General features: G+C 40.7%; 1 protein-coding gene across 2 annotated transcripts; it reads right to left on the bottom strand.

Moving 5' to 3' along the window:
• Positions 1-27178, bottom strand: CLCN4 (chloride voltage-gated channel 4). 2 transcript variants are annotated; one of them, XM_062515108.1, is made up of 11 exons: positions 27035-27178; positions 26563-26662; positions 20352-20539; positions 14882-15004; positions 13153-13359; positions 12974-13054; positions 11937-12482; positions 9747-9933; positions 6361-6759; positions 1456-1672; positions 1-91 (listed from the first exon to the last, which is right to left on the bottom strand). In XM_062515108.1, the coding sequence occupies exons 1-11, from the start codon at positions 27176-27178 to the stop codon at positions 1-3; spliced, it is 2283 nt and encodes a 760-aa protein (XP_062371092.1). The 2 variants fall into 2 exon arrangements, with proteins under 2 accessions (XP_062371092.1, XP_062371093.1); XM_062515109.1 differs by lacking the exon at positions 12974-13054.
• Positions 27179-27992: the final 814 nt, after the last annotated feature.

Genomic DNA, 27992 nt, shown 5'->3' with positions numbered 1-27992 from the left:
CTAGTTAAACATGATAGATTCAGGGTCCTGGTTTGCCATTTGAGCCATATGTCTTAATACATCCTTTTTAGTTATGATACCCAGCAGCCTCCTATAGGAGAAAAGGAAGTGAAAAGTCAACAGTCATCTCATATATCATCCAGGTTTTTTCCCTGTTCAGCTGCAGGGATGTTTTGTGGGTGCTTCCATACAGTACTGTCCAGTTCATCTATTTCCTGATTATTATCTTTTTATAAAAGTATTCTCACCTCATGTGTTTCTACTACCCCAGCCATGATAATTAAGTGAAATACTTTTGCTGGCAACATGACTGAGTGAGAAGTTACAACTAAGACTTTGTACAACAAAATAATAAGTTTCCTTAGACTCAGGCTGCAGAGGACCAGCAGTCAAACCCAAGGTATCAGTGCTTGGTAATACATAAAGTAAGCTGAAGCACAGGGTTTCTGAAACTCTCACTTCCTGACAGCATAATTCTTCCAAATTTAAATGATAATTTCTCATTTATGTGAACCAAAATGAATTATATCTGTCAAGAAAGATGAGGCCTATGGGATGTCTGACCCCAAGAGTCAAAAATTTCATAACCCTCTGTATTTAAGGGCTTTTACTTCCAGTACTTGAAGACCATTAGGCACTGAATGTTGAAACTATGTCATTGTTAATAGTTTTTACACCTTTCATTTCATATAAGTTCTAAAACTCCAGATCTAAATTTCTGAATCTAGGCACCTAAAATCAGAACTTTTTTCTGTGTCCTAATAATGGTTCTTATTTTCTTTATGCTGAGGATACTGCATTGACAGTAACAACTGATATGCAATACTTTTGAATAACAAAAATACTTTTTAACTGAGGAATAAATTTTAGTCTTCCATGTTTGGAAGTGATGGCTGCAGTTTGGCTGTTCTGTTATCACTAGATCCTGGGATAAGCCATGATGCCCAAATATCTCAAATTCCATTGGAACTATGGGATTTAATATCTAATCCACATGGTGTGCCCCTGATTTCATGTTTGCCCATCTCCTTCAGCTGTTATTTGAGGGCCTCTGCTTTATACACCTTTCCACTATCCAATAAAGATAGTTGAGCAAAGTAATTTTCCTCTAGTGACACCTTTATCACAATTTTCACAAACACTTAATCTAGCTGGATGTCTTGAAACAGGCATATTCTATGCAAACAATACTGCTTCTCAAATCTGCCTCTGCGAAAAACTGAATGATAGTGGAAGTCAGAACAGTTTATTTTGTATTTATTTTTACCTTATCTAAATGAGACTACACTAAGGATTTGGGAAAACAGAATCAAATATAACACCCTGCAAGCACCATTTTGGTTCCAAGTCTGACTTCTTTTGCTGCCCTGGAGAGACACGGGTGAGGTTGCCTTTTTCATTCATTCACAAAAATAAGACAAAATTAAAATATTCACTTGACTGTCAACTACTCACCCACTGCGAGTCACCAGGCACTGCCGGAGTCCAAGTTTTCGGAAAATGTCTACCACAGTTTCCATGGGTGTGTGGTCAGTGACAGTGAAAGGGCTCAGGTTGAGAATACGCCGCAGTTTCAGTGGATGGGGACTGTTGGGTGGCAGTTCTGGGGGGTCTTCAGTGAAGTACACAATGGAGTTGCTTACCACCCCATCCTGACGCTGTCTTGCATTCTCTGTATAACACAAAAATTGGTGTAGATAGTGAATTAAGCTTGATAATAAAAAAAAATAATTCCTCTTTTGGAAAGCAAGGTTTGGTTTTGTCTTGAACATACTGAAGTTCCAGAAATTTGGGTTACTGAGTAAACTTGAATTTCCTTGAGACATTGCTCCCTCAAAGCAAATGTGTTATTTTTATAGGTGCAGACTTTTCCTTGGTTGGGATAATGCTTTTCTGAATAAATGTATATAGCTCATTACATTCAGAAACTTCACTAACCCAGTTTATGTCAATTTTCCAATTTTTGTCAAATTCAAATTACTGTATGTAATTTCCCCCATTATGAGGATCAGAACAGAAACTTTATTACATGCCTGAAGGAGTGGAATCAACAGCTGTGTAAGATCCCAGCTGGCTTGGAGCAAAACTTTTCAGTGGAGCTGGGAAAATGTGGACATGGTGAATGGATTTATGAGCACAAAGCTGGGGAAAGACAAATTCACATTCCAGGGGTCCAGGGGCAGTGTGGGTGTTGTTCTAGATCAGCACACCTCACTGGCATGCAGGGTAAATTTTGTGGGTTTACACTCAATGCCTTAAATAGTTTTCATATCTAGGTTTTTGAAAGGAAAAAGAAACTAGCTTCCTACTTAAAGGAAAATAGTAAAGGGAGGAAAAATACAGGGGTAAACAGCACATATGTGACCATTTTCAGGAGTTCAAAAGCTATCATTAATATTTTGATCAAACTATGAAGTGAACATCACACTACATCTGGAGTTCGCATGATCAGTGTAAGCCTTTTACTTAAAGCATGCTCCAAGAGTTACCATTGGAGTCCTTTATTTTCTTTGTAGTGTTTACCTCATCTCTACTCAACACCACAGGGTATAAACATTATATGAGACAGATTATCAAATGATAGACAACTTTTCTCCCCCCAGAATAAGCATATCATGTGTTTGGCTCGGAGGGTTTAACTTTTTTATTTTAATAAATTTTTGGAAATAGTTAAATTATTACTTTCAATTAACATATGTTGCTTCTGCTCCTGAAGGGTACAGCAACTCATACTCCAAGCACATGTAAATATTCTTGGAACTCTCTGCCATCAATCAGAGTGAGAAACCTGCTCCTGTGACTTGTAATGTGTAGACAGTGATGGTTTCCATCATGTTTCAGCTGCATTTTTTTTTTACATTTAACGATCACTGTCCTGTAATATTTCTGGAACTGGAGCAGTGCTGGCTCAAACCTAATAGCAGTACCGTATATGATTCTCAACCTTCTCACCCCACATATTACAAGCCCTATTGCAATTTACAGGAATGATGTTAGTTTTGTCTCAGCTTGTTTCAATTCATACATCCAATTTCAAGTGTGAATATGCCTGCACAGTTCTTTGATATACGATCTGTGCTAAGAGGTAACATTAATCAAACTGAAGGCAACTCCCACCCTTTGATAAAAACCTTTGACAGCTAGGTATTTCCTTCCCAAAACTGCACCCTAAGAAACAGGGCCAAGCATTTTGGTTACCACATTGCTGTTCCCAAAGCAGCAGTGACCCTGAACAACAGTGATTAGCCAAAGCCATGATTTCACTCTTCCATGTCAAACACCTCTCTGGAGAAATTTGAATGATGTAGCACTTTGGAGTAAATTCAGTGGCATCAGAAAAATGGTGGAATTTGTATGCAGTCTCACTGGAGGGGGTAGTGGGAGTAAAGGTAAAACTGAAGAGCAGATCATTTTTGCAGTCAGTGGGTAAGAAAAACAGATACAGATTAACAGAAAGAGCAAAGCAGATGCATGACAATGTCTGATTTTATGGAGTAATCTATGCAGAAGGCTGTTGTCATAGCTAGAGAGTGAATTAATTCTCCCAAATGTGAAACAGCCTCTCATATTCAGGGTTTCACATTTCACAGCCTGTATCAACTATGTTGATCTCTCATCTCCACACTGGGAAAAATATATAATACGGGCCACCTGGCTATTGTCCAAGGCTCTGCCTTTTGCATGGTGCCTCCGGAGCTGGCCAAATTTAAGAAAGGCTTTAGTGTCAAAAACTCCCCTCTGTAAGACTCTAAAGTAGGTGTAATCTAGAATGTTGACACCTCTTCCAAGAGGGTGGCTCTGCCACCTCACCTGGCTACCTACTCAACCAGGATCAATGGAAAGACACAATCCTCTTGAGGATGGTGCTGAGGAACTGGAAATGGCATTGCCTTTCACTTTACATGTATTTGATGCATTTATAGAACATGCTTCACTCAGTAAGAAATAAATTATGTACGGGTAAATCACAAGGCAGATAGCTTTGTGGGAACAGGTCTTTGATGCAAGACTCAGCAGCTATTGCCTTCCCCCAAGAAAGCAGAAGTGTGAGGGAGTTGGAGTACTTCCCCAGAGTATTCCCTGGACCACCATACTAATGATGCACAATTAATTGGGCCTGAGAAAGAAGCTGAAATTCTTGCTTGAAACCACTCCTCTATGAAGTACAAAGTGTTCATATGTACAGGTACCAGAGCTAGTTCAAAGTAAGGAGGCATTCTGCAGGGCACAATGCTATGAAAAGAGAGATGCTGGTGAAAGAAGAGATACTGGCATGGGACTGACTCTTCTTTTTAAGACCTCATTCTGTGCTTGACATGCTGCATGGATGGTTCTGAGATGTAGCTCCAGAATCTCTGTCAGGATGAGCAGGTGAACCTGAACAGGTGAATAAGAGATGCTTTACCATATGTGATATTTCTCTCTTGGTAAAGAATTTTATGGCTTACAGAGACTTGGTGTATGGCTCCATGATCACAACCGTGAAGCAAGCTGAGGTGGAGGTTCAGAACACATTAGCTACCCTTGTGGTAAGGATCAGCAATAACAACTTCTGAGATTGAGGCAAAGCAGCTACAGAGAAAGTGAACTAGCAATAAAAAGGTTGCTAGCATGGTTTGCTCTGCCCTGTACTGGAACCATAAACTGTGTTTTTAGAAACCAAATCCAGATTTTAAGTCACAAGGACACAAACCATACTAGAAAGATTAACTATTTATCATAGTGTCAGCACAGAATGACAGTACTCACATGCAGCCCAGGGGGAAAAGGGTTACCAAAGGTCATTGGTGGCTGAGGATTTTAGAAAAAACTGATCTATGCATTAAACAATTTGATTTTAAATCTGTCTCATTTCCTATGAAAGATGCCCTTAATTAGAACTAATCAGGAGGAGTACCTTTTCCTCTGAAAAATGCAGATGTCAAACAATTTTTAACAGGAAAGCATTTTGATCTAAATGTTTACTGAGTTTAATTTTAACTGATTTCTTTGTTGTCAGTTCATAGCTGGACATTTTCTCACATCTTCTGGCAAAACCATAAATCCACACTGCCATTTATGACCTGAAACAAAAGACTGAGTTCCTCAAAGTTCTTTCACTCACTTCAAGCAGCCTCTGATCTTTCTGATTTTAAAGTGAGGGCTCTGCATCTTCAGTCCATGCAATTTTCCCACTGACATACCTTCCTGAAAACGAGGTGCAAAAGACTATTAACTTAGGAAGGAACCAAGTGTTAAAGCCACAACATGGCATGGGCAGTATAAAAGACAGAACCAGGGCATGTTAAATACATCTAAAACATGTGTTTTAAAGACCTCTGTTAGTTCAATTTTTGTTGTAGGTTTGTGGGAAGTGACCTGGAAAGTGATCTTCAAAAATAATCCAGATTTTCCATTTATTAACTTTCTTGTCTGAAAAATATGTGAATTTACATCAGAGACAAAAGCTTTTTAGAGGGGCCTGAACAACAGGGATGAAACAAGACCATGCAGAGAAGAACAATTCCAAGTCAAAGAGATTTAGATATACCAGACATTCCACTTCCCTGCAATGTACAAGGCAACCATGCTCAGATGGCATCTTGCCTGCCTGCCCAGCTGGCCCTCAACACCACAGGACTGCCAGAACTGGGAGCAGACAGTGGGCCAGCCTTGCAGACCTCTGCAGTTCTAGATGCCCTGGGTCCAGAAAAAGTGAGAACACTTGCCTTCATCCAATATACTTGTTCTTCAATCCCCACTTAGCCATCAGGTCAACCAGGAAAGGGCCTGACAGTCAAAACCTTTAATGACCTGGATTTGGACTCTCAGGCAACCAGCCAGCTATCCACTGGATGCCAGGCAAAATTCACACATCTTTACCAAAAAACATTGTCCACTGAAAACTTTCCACCTGTAGCACTAAAAGCCTGTTTGTGAAGAAAATTTGAGACAAAGCAACAGAAAGGAGCACAGGCTATTTCATCACTGGGTGACCAAAACTCATGACTACCCCAGCTGCTTCTGGAAGCCCCTGGAGAGGGAGAGAAACTGAGCACTGCACTGGCTTTTGGTCTGGTTCTGACAAAAATTCTGGCCATGTGAGCTGAATTTCTCTTCATTGTCTCTAGAAGAATTTTATTTTACTCTTTTGAGTGACAGCAAAATGAAGCCCACAAGAGTTAAACCCACAAAATTCTGTCAGGTGATATGATGCAATAGAAAAGCTTCCAGGTCATACTAACAAGTAAAAGTCAGATTGGAAGAAAAAGCTGGATTTGGTTCTTGTTTATCCATTCTTCAAGGTGAATAACATTGCTAACCTCTTATCTTGTAAAAAACCCTTTCAAAATCACTTTTGGATGCTGATACTCTACTTACTTATTGCAAGGATCAGCTCTCGTCTCTGTGCAAATCCAATAAGTCTCTCTGAGTCTTTTGAAACCACCACTGGGAACCCATTGTAATCAGTCTCTTTGATAAGTGTCTCCACATCCTCCACCGTCATGCTGTCCTGTGTCAGCACAGACAGAGGAGCTTCGCCACGCCTTGGTCTCATCACGTCGGTTGCCAGGGTTCGGTGGGTGAACTCATCCTTCACATCCAGGAAGGGGTAGCCATTCAGATGAATGTGAGCTTCATAGATCCCTTCTTTTCCAAAGGCATCTGCCACCCACTTGCTTGTGACAGCTGCAGCCATAAGAGGTACAATGTACTCCAGGCCTCCAGTTAGCTCAAACATAATCACCACCAGGGAGACCGTCATTCGAGTCACACCACCTGCCAACAAGGAAAAGACTCAAGTTTCTCCCAGTGCTGGCATACATACTATGCAACTCATTTATATTTTTGAGCCTTACACTCAAAAATGCATGTAATTATTTATGCTGAGTACTTTGCCCTTATGCTCTTAGGCTTGTTTCTCTAAAGAAAGGTATTTTTCATCTACTGCAATTTTCATCAAAAAGGTTGAATGAACTTGCTCATGCCAAAGTTGCTAGCATTGAAAAGCAAACAATGAAAGCTAAAAGACAGAACTTTAAAACCAGAAAAGATGCCAAAAAAAAATCAGCTTTAATGGATACTTGATAAAGTAAAATTGAACCCTGCCATTAGCCCTCTAAAATGACTCCCATAATCAGTTAAGTGCCATGGCTAAGGCAGGTAGGAATATGGAGGGGTGGCCTTCATGCCAGCCTATCTATTGCAGTAATATTGAAGAGAAAGCTGAGCATTATCTTTGGGCACAACATGCTTACAAATCCTACCTTAGAACAGCTTAGGGCCACTGCAAGAGCTATGTTATAGCTTAAACCCTTGCTTTGGATATCACTATAGTAATACAGTTTGAACTGAGTACAACTTGGTTTAAGGCCACCTAGGCATGAAGCCATAGGCAGGGTTGTAGCTGTATTTTTCAATCTAGTCTTTCCATATTAATTTCATAAGCAAGGTCCTTGCTCCTTTAGTTTACATTAAAGGATAAAAATAATCACATAACAGAGGACAAGTGTGTATGTATCTCTAAATTATTAGGTACGACTTCTTTGCCTCTGTTCAAAACGTAAATGTAATAAATCTGCTCTTTTTAGGTCTCAAAATACAGCCCCATTTTAGATCAGAAAAATCAGAAACAGGTCATTAAAAATGCTTTTTATCTAGCAGCATACAGAAATATTTGATTGTTGATTATTTAACACTATGATCCAGATATGAATTTCATCTGAGGAATGCCTTAAACTTCTGACTGTGAAAAGCTGAGAACAAATGCCAGAGTAAGGATCATTTAATACTTACTCCATATCTCTTACTTTAGGCAAATAGGTTTTGGTACAGAACAGCTGAAGTACAAGCTGTACATCTTAAGTACAAGCTGTGACCATTCTACTGTATGTCTCACCATAGCAGCCTCATCTTGAGTCCTGTTTTGGACCCAAGTCCAAAAGTGCAGTTTTGGGCATCACAACATAAAAAAGACATTAAGCTATTAAAAACCATCCAGAGCAGGGCCACAAGGATGATAAAGTATCTGAAGGGGATGCCATTACTGGAGTGACTGAGGTCACTTATTCTGTTCAACCTGGAGGGGACTAAGGGGACACCTCGTTCTGGTCTCCAACATTCTCACAAGGGGAAGCAGAAAGGCAGACACTGATCTCCTCACTCTCATGACCAGTGACAGGACCTGAGCTTCATGGCATGAAGCTGAGTCAGGGAGGTTTAGGTTGCATATCAGGAAAATATTTTTCACCCAGAGGTTGGCTGGGCACTGGAACAGGCTCCCCAGGGAAGTGGTCAAAGCACCAAGCCTGACAGAGTTAAAGAGGTATTTGGACAATTCTCTTGGGCCCATGGTGTGATTTTTGGGGTGTTCTCTGCATGGGCAGGATGTGGATTTGATGATTCTAATGGGTCTCTTCCAACTCAGCAAATTCTATGCTTCTATAATTCTATGCTGACTAGCAGATCAACTGCACCATCAGAACCAAATTTTTGTGCATTATTTCTTCTATGAACATTAAATGTCACTTATTGCAAAGGGCAAGTGCTTTACTTGTTTGGACAGTAGAATTCATCCCAGCTTTTTTTAATGTGTCTACACTGCTTTGCGTGTTAACTTCCAAAGGGATGATCCAGATTACCTTTATAACCTCTGGGTAAAAACAAGCCCTTTTAAGGCCAAATTCATCTGTTCAGTTGGCTTGTTTTAGATGTGTACTGCCAGATAAGACTGATCTTTCCCAGACCACATTTTTCTGTTTTGACTGTGAGGAGTATCACAGCAGTTTAGCTCAGGTGTTGATATCTACATTAGAGACATTATATTTTCCAGCAATTCCCACCCTTCCTTCTTCTATATTGATTGCACAAATTTTCCTGCTTTTCCAAGATGAGCATCCAAATCTGAAACTTTTCCAGCTCTTCCTTGAGTACATCTTTCATTTCAAACCTACTCAATCACATTAATCACATGTGTTGTTCCTCTCCACTATTTTTTCATCCACAGATGATGATATCAACAACAGCAATGAAAGGAGATAGAATATGCAAGCACACAAGGGAGATAATATATGATCAGATAAAAACATGGTCAGATAGTATATTTCTACCATTCCTATTGTATCTACGGCTAGAAATTTGATATGTGAGGTATTAGTCAATGAACTTGCCTTAATAGTTAACAGATCATTGCTGTTATAGCCAATAAATCCTATTGATTGAGTGTAATCCAATATTGGCCTGTGATTAAAATGAAAACCAAAATACAGCTCAGTTGACCGTAGCGTGACACACAGCCAAAATAAGACCCAGAATTTTTACCTCTGTGTAGCTTAAAATTTAGCAAAAACTGGGATGTTTTCTCCCTGCATGGAGAGACAACACAGCCTAAACAAGTAAGTAGTTTTATTCCAGTTACAGTGAATTTCATTGCATTAGAAGGAAAAAAAAACCAAAACTAAAAAAGCTCCTGCTTGGAAACCTGCAGCCTAACTTCAATTTTTTTCTTTTCTTTGCTCTTCTTTTTGGCAGATTACAAGGAGTAGATATTGATGACTGCAAGCCTTTCTGTTGCTAACGATCTGTCAGATCACTGGAGCAACCGGTAGAGGAAGCTGCCCATTCTTTAGCCTGTCACATCTTGATTTCAACCTCTGTGGCACCCAGAAATGCCAACCAACATCTAACACACACACAGGGCCCTCCAAAGCATGTCTCCAAACATCAGTGTTGGTCACACACAAACCAATGACCAGCAGAGACCGTACCCAAGCAAGCTGCTGCTCCCACCATAGCATAAAGTCCTGGTGTGACACAGTCTGCCCCAGGTCTGCACCAGTTCCTGAAGATGATCCAGTCATGATGGTGATATGCCAGCTGCTCCACTCCAATCCCAACCATCCTGCCAGCCATGGCTCCAACAGCCATGCTAGGAATAAAAAGGCCTGAAGGGATCTGGAATGAAATATAGACACATGAGCATCTTGACAAAAACTACCAATATAAAAAAAATAATTAACAGTAAGAGAACCAAGTTTCCATAGCCTCATAGCAGCCTACAGGGCTGATCCCCATGATCTGACACAGTTTTCTGCAGCGACTGAGTTTATGTGGCTACATGTGTATTAATAGCTTTATAAAATGTTATTTTTTTTTTAAAAGAAATTTTGTATCCTATCTGCTGCATGCCACTGAATTAGGGAGATAAATGCCGTTTCTGTATAATAGTTTGCTTTTGAAGTCAAGATGTTCCTGGATTTACCTTTATTGCTTTCTCAGCAGGAATTCAGAAGCTGCTGATGGTTCTGTCACAGGCTTGAGAACAAGCTTAACTGAAAATAACATCTTGATTTCACTGTCTACCACATGGAGCACTTTATGGTTTTATTACTAGTTTTTCAAGCTAAATCTGACCAGATTTTAAATTAAATGTCAAATGAAGAATAAAAATTCAGTGAAAGGGGGCCGACTGTTCAGGAGCAACTAACTCTCTATCTCAGTTTACAATACACTTTCCAGGAAGCTCTGTGAATCAATACTGTGTTGTCTGCTATGCAGTCAAGCACAGATCATTTTAAAAAGTATTTAAATGAGAAGGGGGTTGGGGGGAAGAGAATGAAAACGTACTTTGCCTTGGATAAGTGCATTTCCTCTTAGATGTCAAGTGTACCAGCAAGTTGGACATAGAGTTCCTGCTGGAGAAGACAATTCAGATCTGTGGCAAGGGCTTGCAGGAGCTTTTGCTGTTTTCAGAGAGGAAAGCCTATTATATCTTCTAATGTCTGAAAATACACCTTGAACTTCCTAAACAACTTAAGTAATCACCTCATCAACACAGCCCAGAGGCATCTAGGGCTGACAACAGCAGATGCTATAGCCCCCACCATATTGTGTTAACTTTGCTGATGCAGTTCAATTGAGTCTTCTAGATTTAGTGGTTAAAGCTATTTGATCTGTTCTTTTACAGACTGGTTGAAACTGTCAATTGCTTCTAACAAATTTTAAACATATAGGATAAATAAAGAATCACATTTCAAATAAAGAACCAAAGTTTTTAATGAACAAATATAACAATGGACTGTCAGCCATAAATCAATTTCTAGAGTGAAAGGCTAAAAATGGATCCTCAGTTCAAGTGTAGTGTTTAAGAGAAAGATGAGATACTTGAGTTTTGAGCATGGTATAAAATATAGTGTATAACTGAGAAAAACTTATTGTCTGCAGCTGTCAGACCCAGAAATAAATGCTCACATAATGGGAGCTGTAGACAGACAGAACTTGCTTTGTATGTGCTCTATTAATCAGATATATAGAGCTCACCACAAACAGCTTGGTATATATGGAAAGTTTAGATAAACTGTTCTAGGACCTTTCATCATTAATTTATGGGGAGAAGGAGTTGTTGAAGGAAAAAGCTGAAAATCTAGAATATTCAAATGGAACATCAGTTAGTCTTTGCATTCATTCCCCCTTTTTTCCAAGCTACAGTGCTTAAAAAGATTTAAAAATAGGCATTTTCAGCCACTTTTTTATTTCTGTGATGCTCTAAATGTGCAAAATAGTAAATTTAAAATTATTACTACCTTGAGGCACATTAAGACATTAATCCAACAAGACAAACAACAATGTAAATAGCCCATATCCATGAGAGTGCTAAGAAACAGCTGCAGTGGGAATAATTTTGAAATTGCTCATCGGCAACAGCGGGTTTAAATTCCCACATGGATTTCTTTTTCACTTAGCAAAAACGCAGATGACTAGAAGGTGGAAAAGCAGGGCTCATCCCTGTGCTGCCACAGGGGCCAACAGGGCAGGGTGTTGGCAGGCAGGTGAGCCAGCAGCATCTCAGTGACAGCCCCGTGGCTGGGGCAGGTCAGAGCCATGGAGAGCACAGCTGCCCATGGTGACCCATCTGTGCGCTGTGCTCACGACAGCTCCTGAGCCCATCCCCAATTTACCTTCATGCCGAAAGTGAATATGGTGATGACAATTTTGAACACCAAAGCTAAGGCCAGCTGCCACATGGCAGAGTAGACTCCAGGGCCAGCAGGTCTGTCGGGAATGTCGTCCACTGGCCGGGTCATGTTCGGGTCGTTGATGTAGTCGCAGAGCTGCGAGGACTCCAGGGCACCGCAGTCATTGAAGAGCTCGGAGATGAGCTCGCTGGTGCTCCTGCGGGTGTAGGGGTTGGGGTAGGCGATGATGGCAGTGATGGCTGTTATCACAATGACCTCCAGCACTGGGTACTTCCCAAGCCTGGTGGTTTTTCGCCTCCTGCACCAGGCGATGTTGCATCGGATGAAGAGAGTCCCCCAGAGGCCCCCGAAGACACCGAGCAGGATGAAGGGGAAGAGCTCGGCCATGTACCAGGGGGTGTGGTACTCCACATAGAACAGGACCAGTCGGCTGTTTCCAAAAGGATTGATGGACCTCAGTGTGAAGGCAGCCACGAGAGCAGCAAAAAATGACCTCCAGAGGGTTTTCAGAGGAAAGTAGTAGCTGACCTAAAATCAAGCAAAGACCATAAACATTTCACTGAGTGTGACAGAGGGTGCTTCCTTTACCTACCACCACCATCGTTGTTAATTTGACTGTACTGCGAGCCCTAGACCTTACCACAGCCAGAAAAGAAGTAGCAGCTAGTTTAAAATTGTTGAACTTAAATCCAGAGTTGCTGTCTAGAGAATATAAGAAATGCTTGACAGCTTGGTCCATGCATTAGCAAGCTGAAGGCTGGAGAAACCTCAGCAGAGGCATATAATTCCATACTGAACCATCTCATTTGTTTCCAGAAAACCAGTGCCCTTCTGCTACTCATATTATACTAAAATATCTGATTATGTCTTATTACTGAAAATCATAGATTTCCAGTAATTTTATTATTTTTATAAGAGAAAAAGTAAGCATATAAATATTAGAAAAATAATTAATAATCTTGGAGACAGGTATCAAATTAAAGTATATTTGTTGAAGTAAGTGAACTGCCAGGTCTCACCTCTTCCAGACTAAAAAGCACACCTCCAATTGGAGCCCCAAAGGCAACAGAAACTCCTGCAGCGGCTGCAGCTGAAAGTACCTACAAAGCAAATGTTTAGTACAAGGCATGAGTTGTTTGAAGCCCTGAGTACTTAGACAGGGAAATTAGAAAATTAGAAATTTATGAGCCAACCTCACCTCTCTTCTCTTTCCTTCATTCTTGCTGTACTTAGAGAAAAGGCTGCTGAAGAAGTTTCCACAGCAACAGGCCACGTGGACTAATGGGCCCTCCTTCCCAAGGCTGAGGCCTGAAGACACCACCAGAACCAAGGTGACTGTTTTGATTAAAAGTGTCCATTTTCCCAGGTAGCCCCTAATAATGAACCCACTCAAGATGGTTTTTATCTGGAAAGCAGGAAGAACATGTTGACAATATGAAGAACCTTTTTCTACTCTGAACTTTCAAATGGAGTTAAAAACTCCAACAGAGTTTAAAAAGTTGCAGACTGCTTGAAAAGAGACAGTGATGGAGAGAAAGAAACTGTAGGTAGGGCAGCTTTCCCACAGCAATATCTGAGCAGGGGTTAAGCAGACCACACTTTTACTGCTGCTACGGGTGGTCCCCATAACAGGCAGTAAGGACTCTCACAGAGATCAATAGAAATATGAAACTCTTACATATCTCCTTGGCTTACAAGATCAGAGTTGAACTGGATTTGAGTATAACAAAAAATAAAAAAAAGCAAATAAACAACAACAGACTTTTTCCAGATAAAATACACACACGCACAAAAAAAAAAAAAAGTTCTACACATTAGGAATCACCGTGCCATAAAAGCATGCACATATTATGAAATGAGAAAGTCCAAAAGATCATATTTCTACACATTTTGTCTTAATTTTGCTAGTGAGTGGCTCAGAAAGAGCACAATGCATGTGCAGGACACAAAGGCTGAAGGGTGGGATTTGGGTTTGGACTCTAGGCCTGGAAATGGGCTGGAGCTGAGCATCACCTCACACGAGGGATCTACCACTTGGAAACTGGCTCTACAGTTAATTATGAAAACTTTTTAAAACCACAAATGTATCAAACACATAACAAAGACACACATGACTACTTTGAAACAGGGAAATTATTCAAATATTTTGAATTTTTTGTGGTGATTTTTTTTAACATTCAGATGCTTCTCTTAGAAATCAAGAAAAAAAGTATGCCAAGATTTCTAAGCTTTCAGCTGTTCATTCTGTCTGCCAGATTCCTAAATTCCAGCAGTTCCATAGCATTTTTAACAAGAGACCTCCCTGATTTCAAAGACTTTTAATAACTCTGCTGGTTTAATTACAAGATTCTTCATTAACATATTCAATGTGGACTGAGGATCAATATGCAAAATACTGAAAATCAAGTAGATATTTTGGCTGCTATAATGTTGTTGTCATGTTGGCACAAGGTACATTACTCTGTCTTCAGGAACACAATTTGCAAAAGACACACCAGACATATTTCCAATCATCTCAAACCATGAGCACCTTCGGCAGTTTAGGAAACCTTAGCTTTTTAGCCCACCCTCTTCTTTTTATTTTGCTTTTATTTAGAGACTATCCTAGAAAATAACTGGCCTTCTAACCAGCCCAAGTAATTTAATCCTAGGAAAATTCTCTATAATCTTCTAATGAGAATGTCTCTTGGATGTGTTGATTTTTAATTCATACTCTGGCAATGAACAAGCACATGCATTAACCTGTCACAGTGGCATATGAACACTTTTTACTATGAAAAACTGATCACCATAAAAGCATAAAAAAATGAAGGAATGCACATGAGATGGAAAGACAGTTTCCTTGTTGCTATGCTATCTCAAAAAGGCAGTATTTTTTTGTTGTTGTTCAAGTTTTTTTGGATATTCGTGCCCAAAGAAAAACTCACCTCTGGGATTCCAGAGCCACAGGCATAAGGAGCAAACACTCTGACCAGGGAGACTGCCAGGAAAGCAAAACATAGAGCCCACATAATGTACAGAAAATAGTTTAGAATGTAAGCACTTGCACCCTAGAAAAATAACAGTAACAAACATTGTTAGACAAACGCAGATTAGCAAATCTCACACTTGCACTAGGGATAATGATGGCATGGAGCCTGATTTTTCATTTACATTGTAAGTGCTGCTTTTCCTCAGGAAGGACAGATTACTTCATACAGTCCAACAATTTTATTACTCATGGAAAGAGTAAAGTAAATTAGTAAAGCATGCTAATAAATACCTAACCCAGTTCACACAGTCTGTTTGCAAGGGACCCAAATACCTTAAAGTGAGCATCTTTCAAGCACTAGAAAATCTAACTAACCCACATAACATTCCAAAACATCAAACAAATACATCATAAGGGAAAAAGCAATAGGTAACGAAAAGGCACCTAATGAAGGAATCTGCTGTGTTCATCCCATGGTAGTAGACAAAGAATGAGACCCTGATACATATTTTCTCTGAGGGCTGGTATTCAAAGGTCCATTCCCCATGCAGATGCTGATCTTTCCAAACAACATCCCTGTGTACATCAGTAGTCAGTTCAATTCATAAACAGGAAGGGGAAAACCATAAATAAATCCTTTCTTTCTGTACAGTGCAGTCCATGATAGGGTTGAAAATTATTTGAAAATACCATAGCTTGGCAGAACCCACTCACACAACACAGTCATTTTTGCCCTAATATTTTAAAATCATTCCAGTCAGTAATAAGCCTATCTTCAAACTGAATAGCTGTACTTTTGTAAAGTAAAAATTAGCATTAGAATGGGAATGTTAATGATCGTTAGCAATGGTTGACTGTGCAGTACCATAATGAAAGCATAGTCAATAGTGACCTTCAGGTTTCTACCTTTTTCCATTGGTCAAGTCAAAACTTTTGTTAAAATCTGCTTTGGAATACCTCTGCCTCTTGACATGCATATTTTTTTTAGATCAATTTCAAAAACCCATATATGTGGACAAAAGAGAATCTGCTCAGCAGCATCAAATCAATTCAAGGAGCTTAAGCCTTCAAACAATATCCTGTAGCAACATGACACTACAGAATAAAAAGCTGAGATGAATCTCAGTGCATGAATTGGTATGAGGCCTTCACCTCTAAGTGAACTCTTCCTACCGGATGCAATCCCAGCTGCTCAAGAACATCAGGGCCCCTGCCTCTGCTCTGCAGGACAGCAGCCTGGATATCAACATTATGATAAATCAAGTAGGAAAACAGGCATTAATCTATTGTATCAGTTAAAAAAGCTGGCCAAGCCTAGTTCCCAGTCATAAAAAATTTAGAGATGAGATGTCTCCCTGTTTTCAAATCTGCAAGGAATCAACTTTGAACAGCATGGATGTTTGCTAGCTTCATTTTCCAGGTCTGTCCAAATGAAAATGCAGCAAGGACACCACTAACCCTTATCCTTATGGATGTATCCAAAGAAGGGCAATTTGTTAAGCTGGTGCATGCTGAAGTGAGCAGCTGGCTTTGCTGATGACAGCAGAATGCTGAAGCAATACAATATTATCCCCCAATGCTCTGAGACTAAGCAGTCATGGATCCCACACTTGCAGTGATTGACATCTGGCTGTAGTAACCAAGGATCTTTGTTGCTACAGCTGAAGATAGCCTCATGAATGTCTTCTCCTAGTGCCTTCAATTACAAACAGCTATGACAATATTTACTCTTCCTCTAGAGAAAACTCTGGATATCTTGCCTCAGGGCAAAATCCTCCTGTCAGTGTGAACCTGGAATACCTCCAAAGAAGGCCAACACCATTACAAAAATTTGGCCCTACTAGGTAGAGCAAAAGCTGTAGTTTTGCTTCTAAATTCACTGGAGGAAAATTAACTTTTTTTCTCTTTACTTCTTCTTCTTTTGCATCTCAGAAGTCATAAAAAAACTCTGTCAGCTCGTTACTGCAGTCACACATACACCTACAGTGCTGTGGCAGGACCCCACAAGACTCGGTATGGCCAGTTCAATCTTATCCCTTGGGACATCTTTCATTGTTACATTTTCCAGATATCTGGCATTCTGCAGGTTCAACTGCAGCAGCTTCTAATGATTAATAATATGAAAACTTTTGGGAAGTGAAGTAGCAGTAACTCAGTATAACAAATGGTTCATTTCTCATGCATTGCATGCCATTACTAAGGCTCTGAATCAGTGAAAGTCTTGAGCATGTACATTGGAGTCAGAGACTGGAGCAGATCACCAGCAGAGCTGATCCTGCTATGACATTTCCCATGATAGCTCAAAAGACTCACCCTGGAAGCAATAGTAATGAAGCAAGAAGGAAAACTGAGCAAAATCTTGTGTTTTAGTTTGCAAGACCAAGCAATATTTCAGATCTGGTGTCAGTCCAGTTTAGATACAAATGTAATACAATTGAAAATAACCCTCACAAACTCAGAACCCTGAAATAAACCACATCCCTCAGGATGCGCTCCAATGTATGGTTACTCCAGAGGCCCAGAGCTCTATTCCAATTTGATGGGGATCTCACAGTTTGCAGACTCTCTCCTATGGATGTTACAGAAGTGTGTGTCCTCAACACTGACAGGTTCAAGGCTGCAAAACTGAGAAGTGGGTTCCAGGCTTAGAGGGGCTTCCTTGTCCTGCAGGTCTCAACTTCATGACAAGAGATCCAGAAGCCCTGGGATAGGCGTTCAGTCTATTGCTGGATCCAATGTCATGATCCATGGAAGACACAGCTTCTTTCCTCTACCCTGGACATGTGTAAGCCATCAAAAATGGGGTCCTCAGCTCCAAAGAAGCTGTGGTTGGGACCAAACTGAATCCGCAGAGCAGGTATCACCAGTGACATCTGGTGACCTTTTGATCTGCCAGTGAATTTGAGGTTTTGAAACTTTCTCACACCAAAAAACCCTCTTCACCTCCTCTTTGGAAGTAGTTCAAGACCAGAAGGGTGAAAGATAATTGGCCTACAAAACAGTGATTAGGGAAGAAAACATAGCTTGGTAGGTGTCTAATGGGCTGTTATGCTTTCCATAATAATTTATATCAAGCCTCTGCTTTGGGCTTATAGGAGCACTAGGATGGAAACATTTTTCAAGAGATGCCATAGAAACATCACAATTCTCCGTGAAAATGTATGTACAGGGTTTATCACAGCCACAAATTGGCAAAACCACAAGCAAGAACTGATATAAATCTCAATCCTCAAAATGTCATATTTAGTTGGCTATGATGAGGAAGAATCACAGTCATGCATAAATAAAAGAAGGCATGTCTGACTAGCGTACCTTTAGGGAAACTGTTCCAAATACTTTTTGCCTAGATCGTGCTCCAATGAGCATTGTTGTTTTATAGGGCTCTTATGTAAAGTGTCAGGCAGAAAGTGTAACACAGAAAAAAAACCCAGCAAAAATATTCTGAAACTCAGTCAAGTTCAGTGTATTTTAATACCTTCAAAAACCCTCTACAGGAACCATACAGCACAAAATTTGCCTTTTTGAAAATAAGCCTTTTGAACAAAACTGAATTTTTACTTTCCAAATTCACATTTTCTTGGGCTTTCCCTGGGATTTCAGTGTAACAGTAACAGACAGATATATTAATAATATTTACAGCCTTCATCAGACCCTCAGGAACCCTGGATTTTGAGGCCCATTTGTTTTAGGAAAGTAACTAAAACTAAGCCAAGATGAACCTTTTCTTTTTTGTCCTACTGTGACAATACACCGGGGGTGAGAAGCCCAATTTGAACACTAAGTGAGTGAAGTTTCTAAAGGCACCTTTTCCAAAGGCCACAGCACACAACCAGTCATGACTGCTGGTTTTGAGAAGCAGGAGAAAGCAGTAAATTTTCTCAAGGTTATGCATCTTTCCTATATTTCAGCCAAAGTAACAGCATGTCAAACACATACACGGGATTTCCAAATCCCTTAATAATTTTAACAGTTTCCTCTTTTTTCCCTTCCCACTTTTTTGTTTGTTTCTTTGTTGTTGCTGGTTGCTGGTTTGGGTTGGATCGGATTTTTTTGTTTTGTTTTGTTGGGGTTTTGTTGTTGTTGTTCTCTTAAATTACAATATCAGGCCCATCCTGTAGCTTTACATAAAGGTAATATTTCTTCACAGTCACAAAGACACAGCCACCACCACTTGGTGAAGATCAGGGTGAATCTCACAAATCTCTGGCCAAGGGAAGCTCAGCACTGTGACTGAGAGATTTCTGTCTCTGATTATGTGGTGAGAATATTCAGGGACAGAGAGAACCCCACTACCTCCATTGCAGTTAACTAGAACTATAGAGAATTGAGCTATACTTATGCACACACACTCTCACCTAGTACTTCTTGTCCTGTAAACCTAAAGCAGCACTGAAGGGAGCATGAATGATACACTGGCCTGGAAATGGAGGTGTCCTCAAACACTGTGCAGGACCAGACAACCTCCACACACTGGGGGAAGATCTGAGACAGACTCTCCAAATCAGCCACCCACACATCATATTCAGCCTTTGTCAAATTCAAGTCAGAAATAAGGAGGAAGGGGGGGTTTGAGATAATAATTCTGCCAAAGATTAGAGTTGTGAAGGGATCCATATTATTCAATACATTAAAGAACTTAGGTTGAAAATTAAATACAGTTTTTGTATTTTTACAAGTAGTATCTGCCAAATGGTATACAGAAAGGCTTCTTTTTGTCATTTTCAAAATGAAACTTTCACCTGCTTTGCTTTGAAACAACATTCTTTGTATTTAAAATAACTACAATTATGGGGAAAAAAAGTATAAGGGAAAAAAATCGTAACATATAAGTTTCACATCTGTCCAGATCAGATTTTTCCCTTTCTGTCCAGCACCCCTGCAAACCCTTCACTCTGGCCACCCCCAGAGAGCCCATTCTTTCCCCCCACTTTTGGTGCTAGCTAAGTATCTTGATGTGTCATAGAGAAACTAATTGCAAAGGTTAAACAAGCAGTTATTTTGCAGCTCCCTTTATCAGAAGACATAAAACTTCATCTGCAATCCCAAAAATATCCTCAAAAATGTGTTTATCAGTGCTCATCTCTTTTTTTTTTTTTTTTGGTCCCATAAAATTATGTTTTAAAGGAAAAAAAGAAAATGCAGCTCAGGTCCTTTGATAATTAAGCCATGTGTGTTACGAAACACTTTTAATTTAATACCGACAAAAAAACGAGTGCAATGTCACAATTTTCCAGTTTCTACTGCACTGAAACCAAAGGACCTCCTTCAAGTTAAGCAGATACTGCTAGTGGAAATGCCTTTTTTTGCAGTGTGCTCAGTTCATTATTTTCTCTTTCAGAGAAACTCTCTGGAGGGAACATCAGCAAGTATGAGAAAAGGGCACTGCCTGGTCTGCTGTGACCCCAAGCTGATCAGGCCTCCCATACCTCAGACTGGTTTACAAGAAGTTCAGACCATTTCTGCCACTGGGGACATTTGTCCCTGTCATCAAATGTCGTTTCATTAGACGTCCAGCAGCACTGCTCATGGCTGTACCAGAAGGCAGACAGGCAGACACCCTCTTTCAGGTCTGTCATCCAATCCACAGCTAAATCTATCACTCCAGCTAATGTACCTGGGAAAAGAAATGCAGAAAAAGAAATGCTGGCATGAAAAATAATCAAGTTGCAAGGATAATAGATCTAATGTTAGTAACAGAATAAAACCCGTGATTTGGGTAAGCAGGCACAATGTAAGGCTGTGCTCTCAGCCTGGAGAAAAGAAGATTCCAAGACCTCACAGCAGCCTCCCAGTACATAAAGGGAGCTTATCAGGAAGATGGGGACTGACTTTCTGCCAGGGCCTGTTGCAGCAGGGCAAGGACTAACAATTTTAAACTGAGAGAGGCTGATTTAAACTAAGTATAAGGAAAAAGTTCTTTATAATGAGGGTGGTGAAACATGGGAACATGTTGCCCAGAGAGCTGGATGCCCCATCCCTGGAAACATTCAAGGTCAGGTTGGACATGGCTCTGATCCAGCTGAAGATGACCCTGCTCATGGCAGGGGTGTTGGACAGAATGGCCTTTAAAGGCCCCTTCCAACCCAATCTATTCTCTACATCAATAAATACAAATATACCAAAGAACTGAGGGCAGTAACAAGTTTTTCTGACTTCCAATGCTCTCTCATAAACTCTCATTTTAAATGTTGTTATTTTCTTACTGACTGATGGCCGAACTGCAGCCTGTCCCAGGCAGGTTCCCCATCTGGCTGAGATGGGGATGATGTTGTGCAGGGTCTCTATACACACCCTGGGCCACGGGTCCCACACCTCACTGTGTACTTCAGGGGTAATGGAGGAGAAGGATGTGTAAGTTTATGTACAGCTTTACTGGTCCCAACACAGCAACCTTTCAGAAGGATGATTTCATTACAGATACAACGTGGGTGCCAAATTCTGATTTATGAACTCAACCGAATGGAGCTTTTGATACGTGAGTACATTGATTAGCAATCTGGATATGCAGAATAAAATTGTCTTTCCCATCCTCCCTGCAGCACAAGGCTCATTTCAGTTTCTCCGGTAATTACACAGAGCTACAGTGACACCCGGTGGCCACCAGACACAGACACAGGTGAACTTGCTGTGGCCAGACACAAAAAGAGAAAATCTCTGCTTCTCTACGTCACTTGATCAACAGCAACAACAACCTGCCCCAGCAGCAGCATCCTCAGAGCAGATGGGTCCCCAGGAAAAGAGCAGCAGGAATGGGAGGCTGGGAGCAGCCAGAACACTGTGTGTTGTCCCTACATCCATACTTTCTGGAAAGAATTAAACCACCAACTGATAGCAGAGTCATTTAGTGTTTTCCAGATCCCTCTCATATGCAATGGAGAGCAGAAGTCATTGTTACTTTTAGGAATAATTGTTAATAAAATTTCAGGAGACTGCTGATTGATTTGATCAGAATTTCTTGATGCGTATCAATGTACTGGGGAAAAAATACTTTGTAAAATGCAAACTGGCTAGGTTTTATATTTCCAAAACCTAGAGATTTGTGGCTCCTGCTAAGAATGGAATTATGTGAAGCAGGGGTGGAGACTGCTCCCCTTTCCCCCAGCAACTGGGGCCAAGAGCTGGTTTATCTAACCTGGAACTAAAGTTTTCCAATTTTTATTTCTGCAAAAGAGGTAGGGGAAAAAACACATTTCAAATAATTCAAAAACCTTTTTCTAACTCCAAAGACCAAAAAAACCCGACAGGTTCTTCTCCCACCCTTAAGATGATATTCGCCCCCACATTGACAAGCAGTGGTGCTCAGGGTAGCAGTGAAGAATTTCTGCTGTATAAAAATAACTTGAAAAATTATATAGACATACTAGACAGGATGAAAAAAAATGGGCTACAGAAGGGAGTGATTACACCTTTAGCAATTATTTTCTTTCACGAAGATCTTGCCTTAATCTTGGTTATTCTTTTCCATTTTTCCCAAGTTTCTATGGAAACAATGAACCATACTGTTAGATGACGATGAATCATTGCATCGTTGGCAACATCAGCATGCATAGCTTCCTGCTTTGCAGTGAGCTCTGAATTCTCCTCCAATTTTCTGAAGGTTTCAGAAACAAGACATTTCATCTCTTAGACATGAGCACCAAATGCTGTGCCTCTTGCACCTCTTGATGCATCTTTAACATTCTCTGTAACCTTCAAAGTTTACATTACTTTAAACCAGGCAGCTGCATATTAATGGCACCTGGCAAAAGATGCAGAGGAAGACAGATTTTTGATTGCGTTTCCCCAATAAAGTGAAAAACCATACTGAAGAGCAAACATTCAATTCTCTAATATAATAAGCACACAGGCACCTCAGCACCACTAAGACAATGTGCTTAATTATGCAGCTGATCTAATCCCTTTCGCCAAATTCTTAGGGAGCCACATAAGGAGGAAAATACTTTTTACTACCTACAATTTACTGCACTGGCCTTCAAGAGAAGAAAGTCATAAGTAGGCCCAGGATAATAATGCAATAGTGAATGCTTCACTACCTATGTGACCAGAGCTAGAAATTTTTCAGGTTCTGAATTTTTGCAACTTTAAGTGAAAATAATGCAAGTGCTAGACAGTTCAGTATCTCAAGGTCAGGCTTTTAATTTCTTGTGCTTATTTTGGCTGCCAAGACCGTAATAGAGCATAAATTTATCTCCCTGCTTCTCCCATCAAAGGACCTGAGTTTGTTCCCTTTTCCATGTAACCTCCTGCCTGGAAGGAAAAATAATTAAGTACTCCAAAGCCAGACAATGCTGAACTTCATTTTAGATTAGCCTTTTGCCTCTCTCCTTGTCCTTTTGCTGTTGGTGGCAAATTTCTTCCTTTACAGTTCCCTAATGAGAATGCTAAAAATTTGCTTTGAAAATATAGTTTTCCTCATGCGCCTGTGTCAGAAAACAGCATCACCCAAGTGGTGCAGCACAGAATTACAAAGGGAATTTTTGTACATCCAGCCTCAGCATCAGAGCATTTCAGCATTACTATGATAGCAATTTTTGTCACATAGCCTTAGAAAGCACAGACACTTGGTAATCTATGAAGAGGATATGTTTACAGTTGGCCAGTAGTAATGGTTAGGCTGAGGAACATCCACTGGGTCTGTAGGCAGGACGGGGTCAGCAAAAATTCACAGTTCCTTAAACACAAATGCCTACAGTTTTGGCATCCATATTTAAATTTTTAAGCTCATTCTCCATACACTGCTTTATATGAGAAAAGCATAGAAACTCTGACTAAGAGAGGCCCAGGTAGTGTTCAGTATCTTTTTCTAGATCATTGTGTGAACAGTCTTCATCTGATCTCCCCACCAAACAACATTTCTGGGTTTTACCATTCCTTCCCTTTTCTCTGCAAGTAGCAGGCTTTGGCTACCAAAGCCTCATTCCCACATACACCATCATCTCCTTCCAGCCTGACATTCAAGGTCCTCTGGGTACTTGCCACAGACTGGAGGCAGTGAGGGGCTCTGCTCAGGCTGATTTATGTGTGCACCCTCACACAGGAAACTATGATATGATCCCAAAGGATTCTGTTACATTCTCAAGATGCATTGGTGGTGTCTGTAACCCTGAAGCTGGTTCTGCTGTGAGCAGGAAGCCAGAGCACAACCCCCTCCAGACATCCCTTTCCCACCTGCACTTTTCTGGGACTAACAAAGGATGCAGGTTTGATGACTCTCCAAAAACGACAAGATATCAGACATCCAAGAAGTGGAATATTTCAGAAACAGTCTGAGAGCTGAAATACTGGAGTTTTGTTTTTTTTGCATCAGAGAAGCAAACTATGGACAGCTTTGGAGGGTGGAGTGCCACAATGAATTGAGGGAAAAGGAGACCATTTATGTATTTTTATCTGTCTTTCTGGTATGTATACTTTTTTTTTTATGTATGACATGATACATGTATCATGCTGCCCAATGGGATGGTCCTCTCCTTTCTGCCTCCATCATCTATATTTTATTTGCTTGTGGCTCTGTGGTGACCAGCACTGCTGAGCCCACAAATCAACTGAAAACTAATCTGGCCAAAGTCCATTTTTTCTAGCAAGTCAGAACCAATATTCATTTGCCTAGTAAAGTTACTACACATGCACAGAGCAACAAGGCCCAGTGGCAGATGCACTGGAGAACAAGGGTTGCTCCTTTTGGCCTTGTTGGCTCATGTTGGCAGTAGAGGTGTAGCCTTTGAGGCATTTCAAAATCTGAAAGATAAATTTACCAAATCTATGGTATTTATGCTTCTATATCAGTTAAGCTCCTTTTAAACTCCTGGGCCTGGGAAAATTACACAAGTGCTTTTGGAAATATGTGAAAGCTCCTGACAGCCTCTTCCCAAGAGTTCCATCTTGCTGTACTGCATGCCCAGCACAGGGACAGCAGGGGCAGAATGCTCCATGGGACCCTCATGTCCTGAGTACTGCTGCTGCCACTTTTCCCTTTCTCTCCCACTCCTTGCCATACTTTCTGCTTGCCTCTGGTAGTGCCTGGACCCAGCTGCTCAAGGATTCACCCTGCGTCCATCCACTGAGCCAGGCTACTGCCCTTGGAGCAGCAGAAGCTTCTGCCTTCAGCAGAGGAAGGACCATGGAGGAGCCACGCTAGTCCAAGCAATCCCATCTGATCACACAGATGCCCTTGTGGCATGCTTTCTTGTCTGAGCAGGCAATATTTTAAAAAGAGGGGAAAACAACACAAAGTGTCTCTTGACTGCACCACCATCTCCTCCCTCCCCAAACCTGGGTAAGATACCTGACTAATTTGTTTTGACTCTCTGAGGTAAAACATGTTGCTCTTCACCCTTGTCATTGAAAGGGTTGCAAAAGCTACCAGACCTCAGCTGTTGCCTACCTTCCATCCCCATTCCCAAGATGGCCATATCAGTGTTAGGGCTTATCAGAGGACAGTGACTCTGGATTTTAACCGTCTTGAGGATTTCAGCAAGAGGTTTCATTGCAAACTAGAACTGAATGAAACCTTCTGGGATGTTTTTACTAAAACAGGAATGTGTGCGTGCTCACCACATTCTTTGTATGAGGAGAGGATTATTGAGGTCACTGAGCCCTCAAGGGTTTGCTCTAACTTATTTTTGCAGGCAGAAATCTTCATCCCAGATGAGAACAACCCTAGCCTTCAGCAGGACTCAGCAGCCCTGGTAGGACACAGTCTGTCAGACTCTCTTCCCATCTCAACAAAGTTTCTGTGGAAACAATTACGTGTCTATGAAATTACATGTTTTGCCAAACATGTCACTTCAGAAATGTTTTCTCAAGAATTTTACCAGTACTTCTGAGGCTCCTAACAACTGCAATAAACATTTTAACTTGACAGATGCTGAGCAGGAAATTCCCACCACCCCTTGGAAACTGGGAAACTTCATATTCTGCTTTTAGCAAGCAGCATGACACAAGAGCACCCTGACATCACTGAAAAAGCATAAAAAATGGCAGCTGTCTGGGCTGGGTCACAGAAGTGCAGTTTTCCAAGCAGGAAGATGTGCTAAACTGAGGAAAAGACAGGAGAAATTGAGGAAATTAATGTATTTGCCATGTGAGTTTCAGCAGGCTGTTAAATATGTAATGTCTGTCTGGCCTGGAAGCTGAGCTGAAACCAAGTCTGAAACTGTATTTTGACTTCACACATACACAAAGAAGATAACCCAGTGGAAACAGCAGTTTATAAAGCTCCCCTTTGAGTGTGCACAACCAATATTTTCCCCACACCATATTTTTTATTTGTACAATTTAAGTGATGACAAGAAAAAAAAGAAAAAAATTCTAAAAATAAAATTTTCTTCTGCAAAGCAAAGATTCAGAAAGTCAAAGCTGCCCATGGAGTATGAAGCCCTCAAATGCAGATTTCCCAAAGCAATAGAAAAAAAACCCTATTGGTGAAAACATTTTTTTTCCAGGTCAGCACTCAAAAGGAGACTTTGCAAGTGGGTATTTTTATTTAGGGTCATAACTGTATGAATGTAAAGTTGTCTTTTTAGCTTAAAAACAAAAAATATCAATGAAGAGACAGTGAAGAACAGAGAGAAGCAGATGGTACTGCAGCAGCTTGGGTGAGAGGCTTCATGCACAGCTGTAGCACTAATACATACATACCTGCCAGCAGTCCTATGAGAAGCATTACAACCCATCCTGACCAGGCATCCAGCAAACTCTTGATGAACTCCCATATGGATTCCTTACTTTTGCTTGTAATCTGAAATTAAACACACATATAGATGTGCTGCTGATTCAGGTTGATAGATTTAGAGTACAAAGTTTAAAATAATTAAACTCCTAGATTGTGCATATAATTTATCTACTCTCTACTTCCTTCAGGCCTGATAATTTATTAAGAGATGCTCAACTGATTAAGTTGCAGCAGCCCTTTAGTATTTACAAACTCAGGATATCCCACGTCCATCTATTTAAAAGTTCTCCTCAAGTCATGCCACATCTATATGTTTAGAAGTTCTCCTCAAGTCATGCAAGAGGGTAGGAAGCAATAACTTTGTAAAAATGCTTGTTTTTGTCCCTACCAGGGTGGCTGTGACCCAGGGATGTGATGCATCAAAGCTGACACCGTTACCTTGCGGTGGCGGTCAGTGTCACGCGATTTCTCCCGCAGCCAGTCAATGGTGTGGAAATCTTCATACGTTCCAACATCGGGAAAAGGCTCATCCAGAAAATCCATCAGGTTGCCTGAACCATTCATGTCTCCTGCATTGACCATATTAGGATCTGCATGTAAAGGAAAAACAAGTTTGGCAATAAATTCAAACAGCTTTGTCAGGCATTTCAGAACCAGGTTTTCTGAAATATCTCCACAAGCCAGGAAGTCAAGACAGCATGAACAGTAATCCTTGGGGGGCACACACAAGCTATTCATATTTGCTTTTAAGAAATGAGGGGGAGAAATATCCACCACATGTCCTACTAAAGCACAAGAAGAAATAAAAGATACCTGTCCCCAAACTATAACAGCTACCAGAGGCATTTGATGGGAACTTGGATGAGGGCACATAGGAGCATGACAACGTCTATTCCAGCAAGGTGGTCTGATGAGGGACATTAGAACAAGATGGACAACAAAGCAGAAACTAGAATGAAAGTATGCAAGAGACGCAGACCTGACAGAGCAAACACAAAGAACATGAGCAGAAACAAACATCACCACTCCTGCTAATTGGAGAGCTATTGTGTGTGTGCCTCTGGGATATAGGAAGAGCTACTGGTTGAATCTGCTCATGGGAAAGTGGCAGCCAGGTCCAGGAAAGATCCAGCAGCTGGGCAGGGGGGTCCTGGGCTGGGACTGGAGGAGGCAGCTGAGCACTTCTACAACTTTTAACAAAGTGTTGTTCTAAAGATGATTAATCCCATCCATCCTAAAAGAGATGCCTGAGAAATGGGCTTTTCCAGAGAATATCTAGGGTTTGTAATCTGAAATGATAAATCTAAAAAAAATCTGTTATGATGGAGTTACAAGGGGAAAACACAAAAACACGTAAGAATGGGGACATATACAGACTTCAGGGGTTGTATAGAAC

This window comes from Cinclus cinclus, chromosome 2 (genome assembly GCF_963662255.1).
Source record: "Cinclus cinclus chromosome 2, bCinCin1.1, whole genome shotgun sequence".
Lineage (NCBI taxonomy): Eukaryota > Metazoa > Chordata > Aves > Passeriformes > Cinclidae > Cinclus > Cinclus cinclus.
This window is presented reverse-complemented; position numbering and strand designations above follow the sequence as displayed.

Bases quoted from the DNA above. Each gene is read 5' to 3' on its own strand.
- CLCN4 (XM_062515108.1), bottom strand. From the start codon at position 27,178: ATGGTCAATGCAGGAGACATGAATGGTTCAGGCAACCTGATGGATTTT. The intron at 26,663-27,034 runs GTAACGGTGTCA...GTTTAATTTCAG, and splicing joins ACACTGACCGCCACCGCAAG to ATTACAAGCAAAAGTAAGGA. The intron at 13,055-13,152 runs GTGAGGTTGGCT...TTTGCTTTGTAG, and splicing joins ATGAAGGAAAGAGAAGAGAG to GTACTTTCAGCTGCAGCCGC.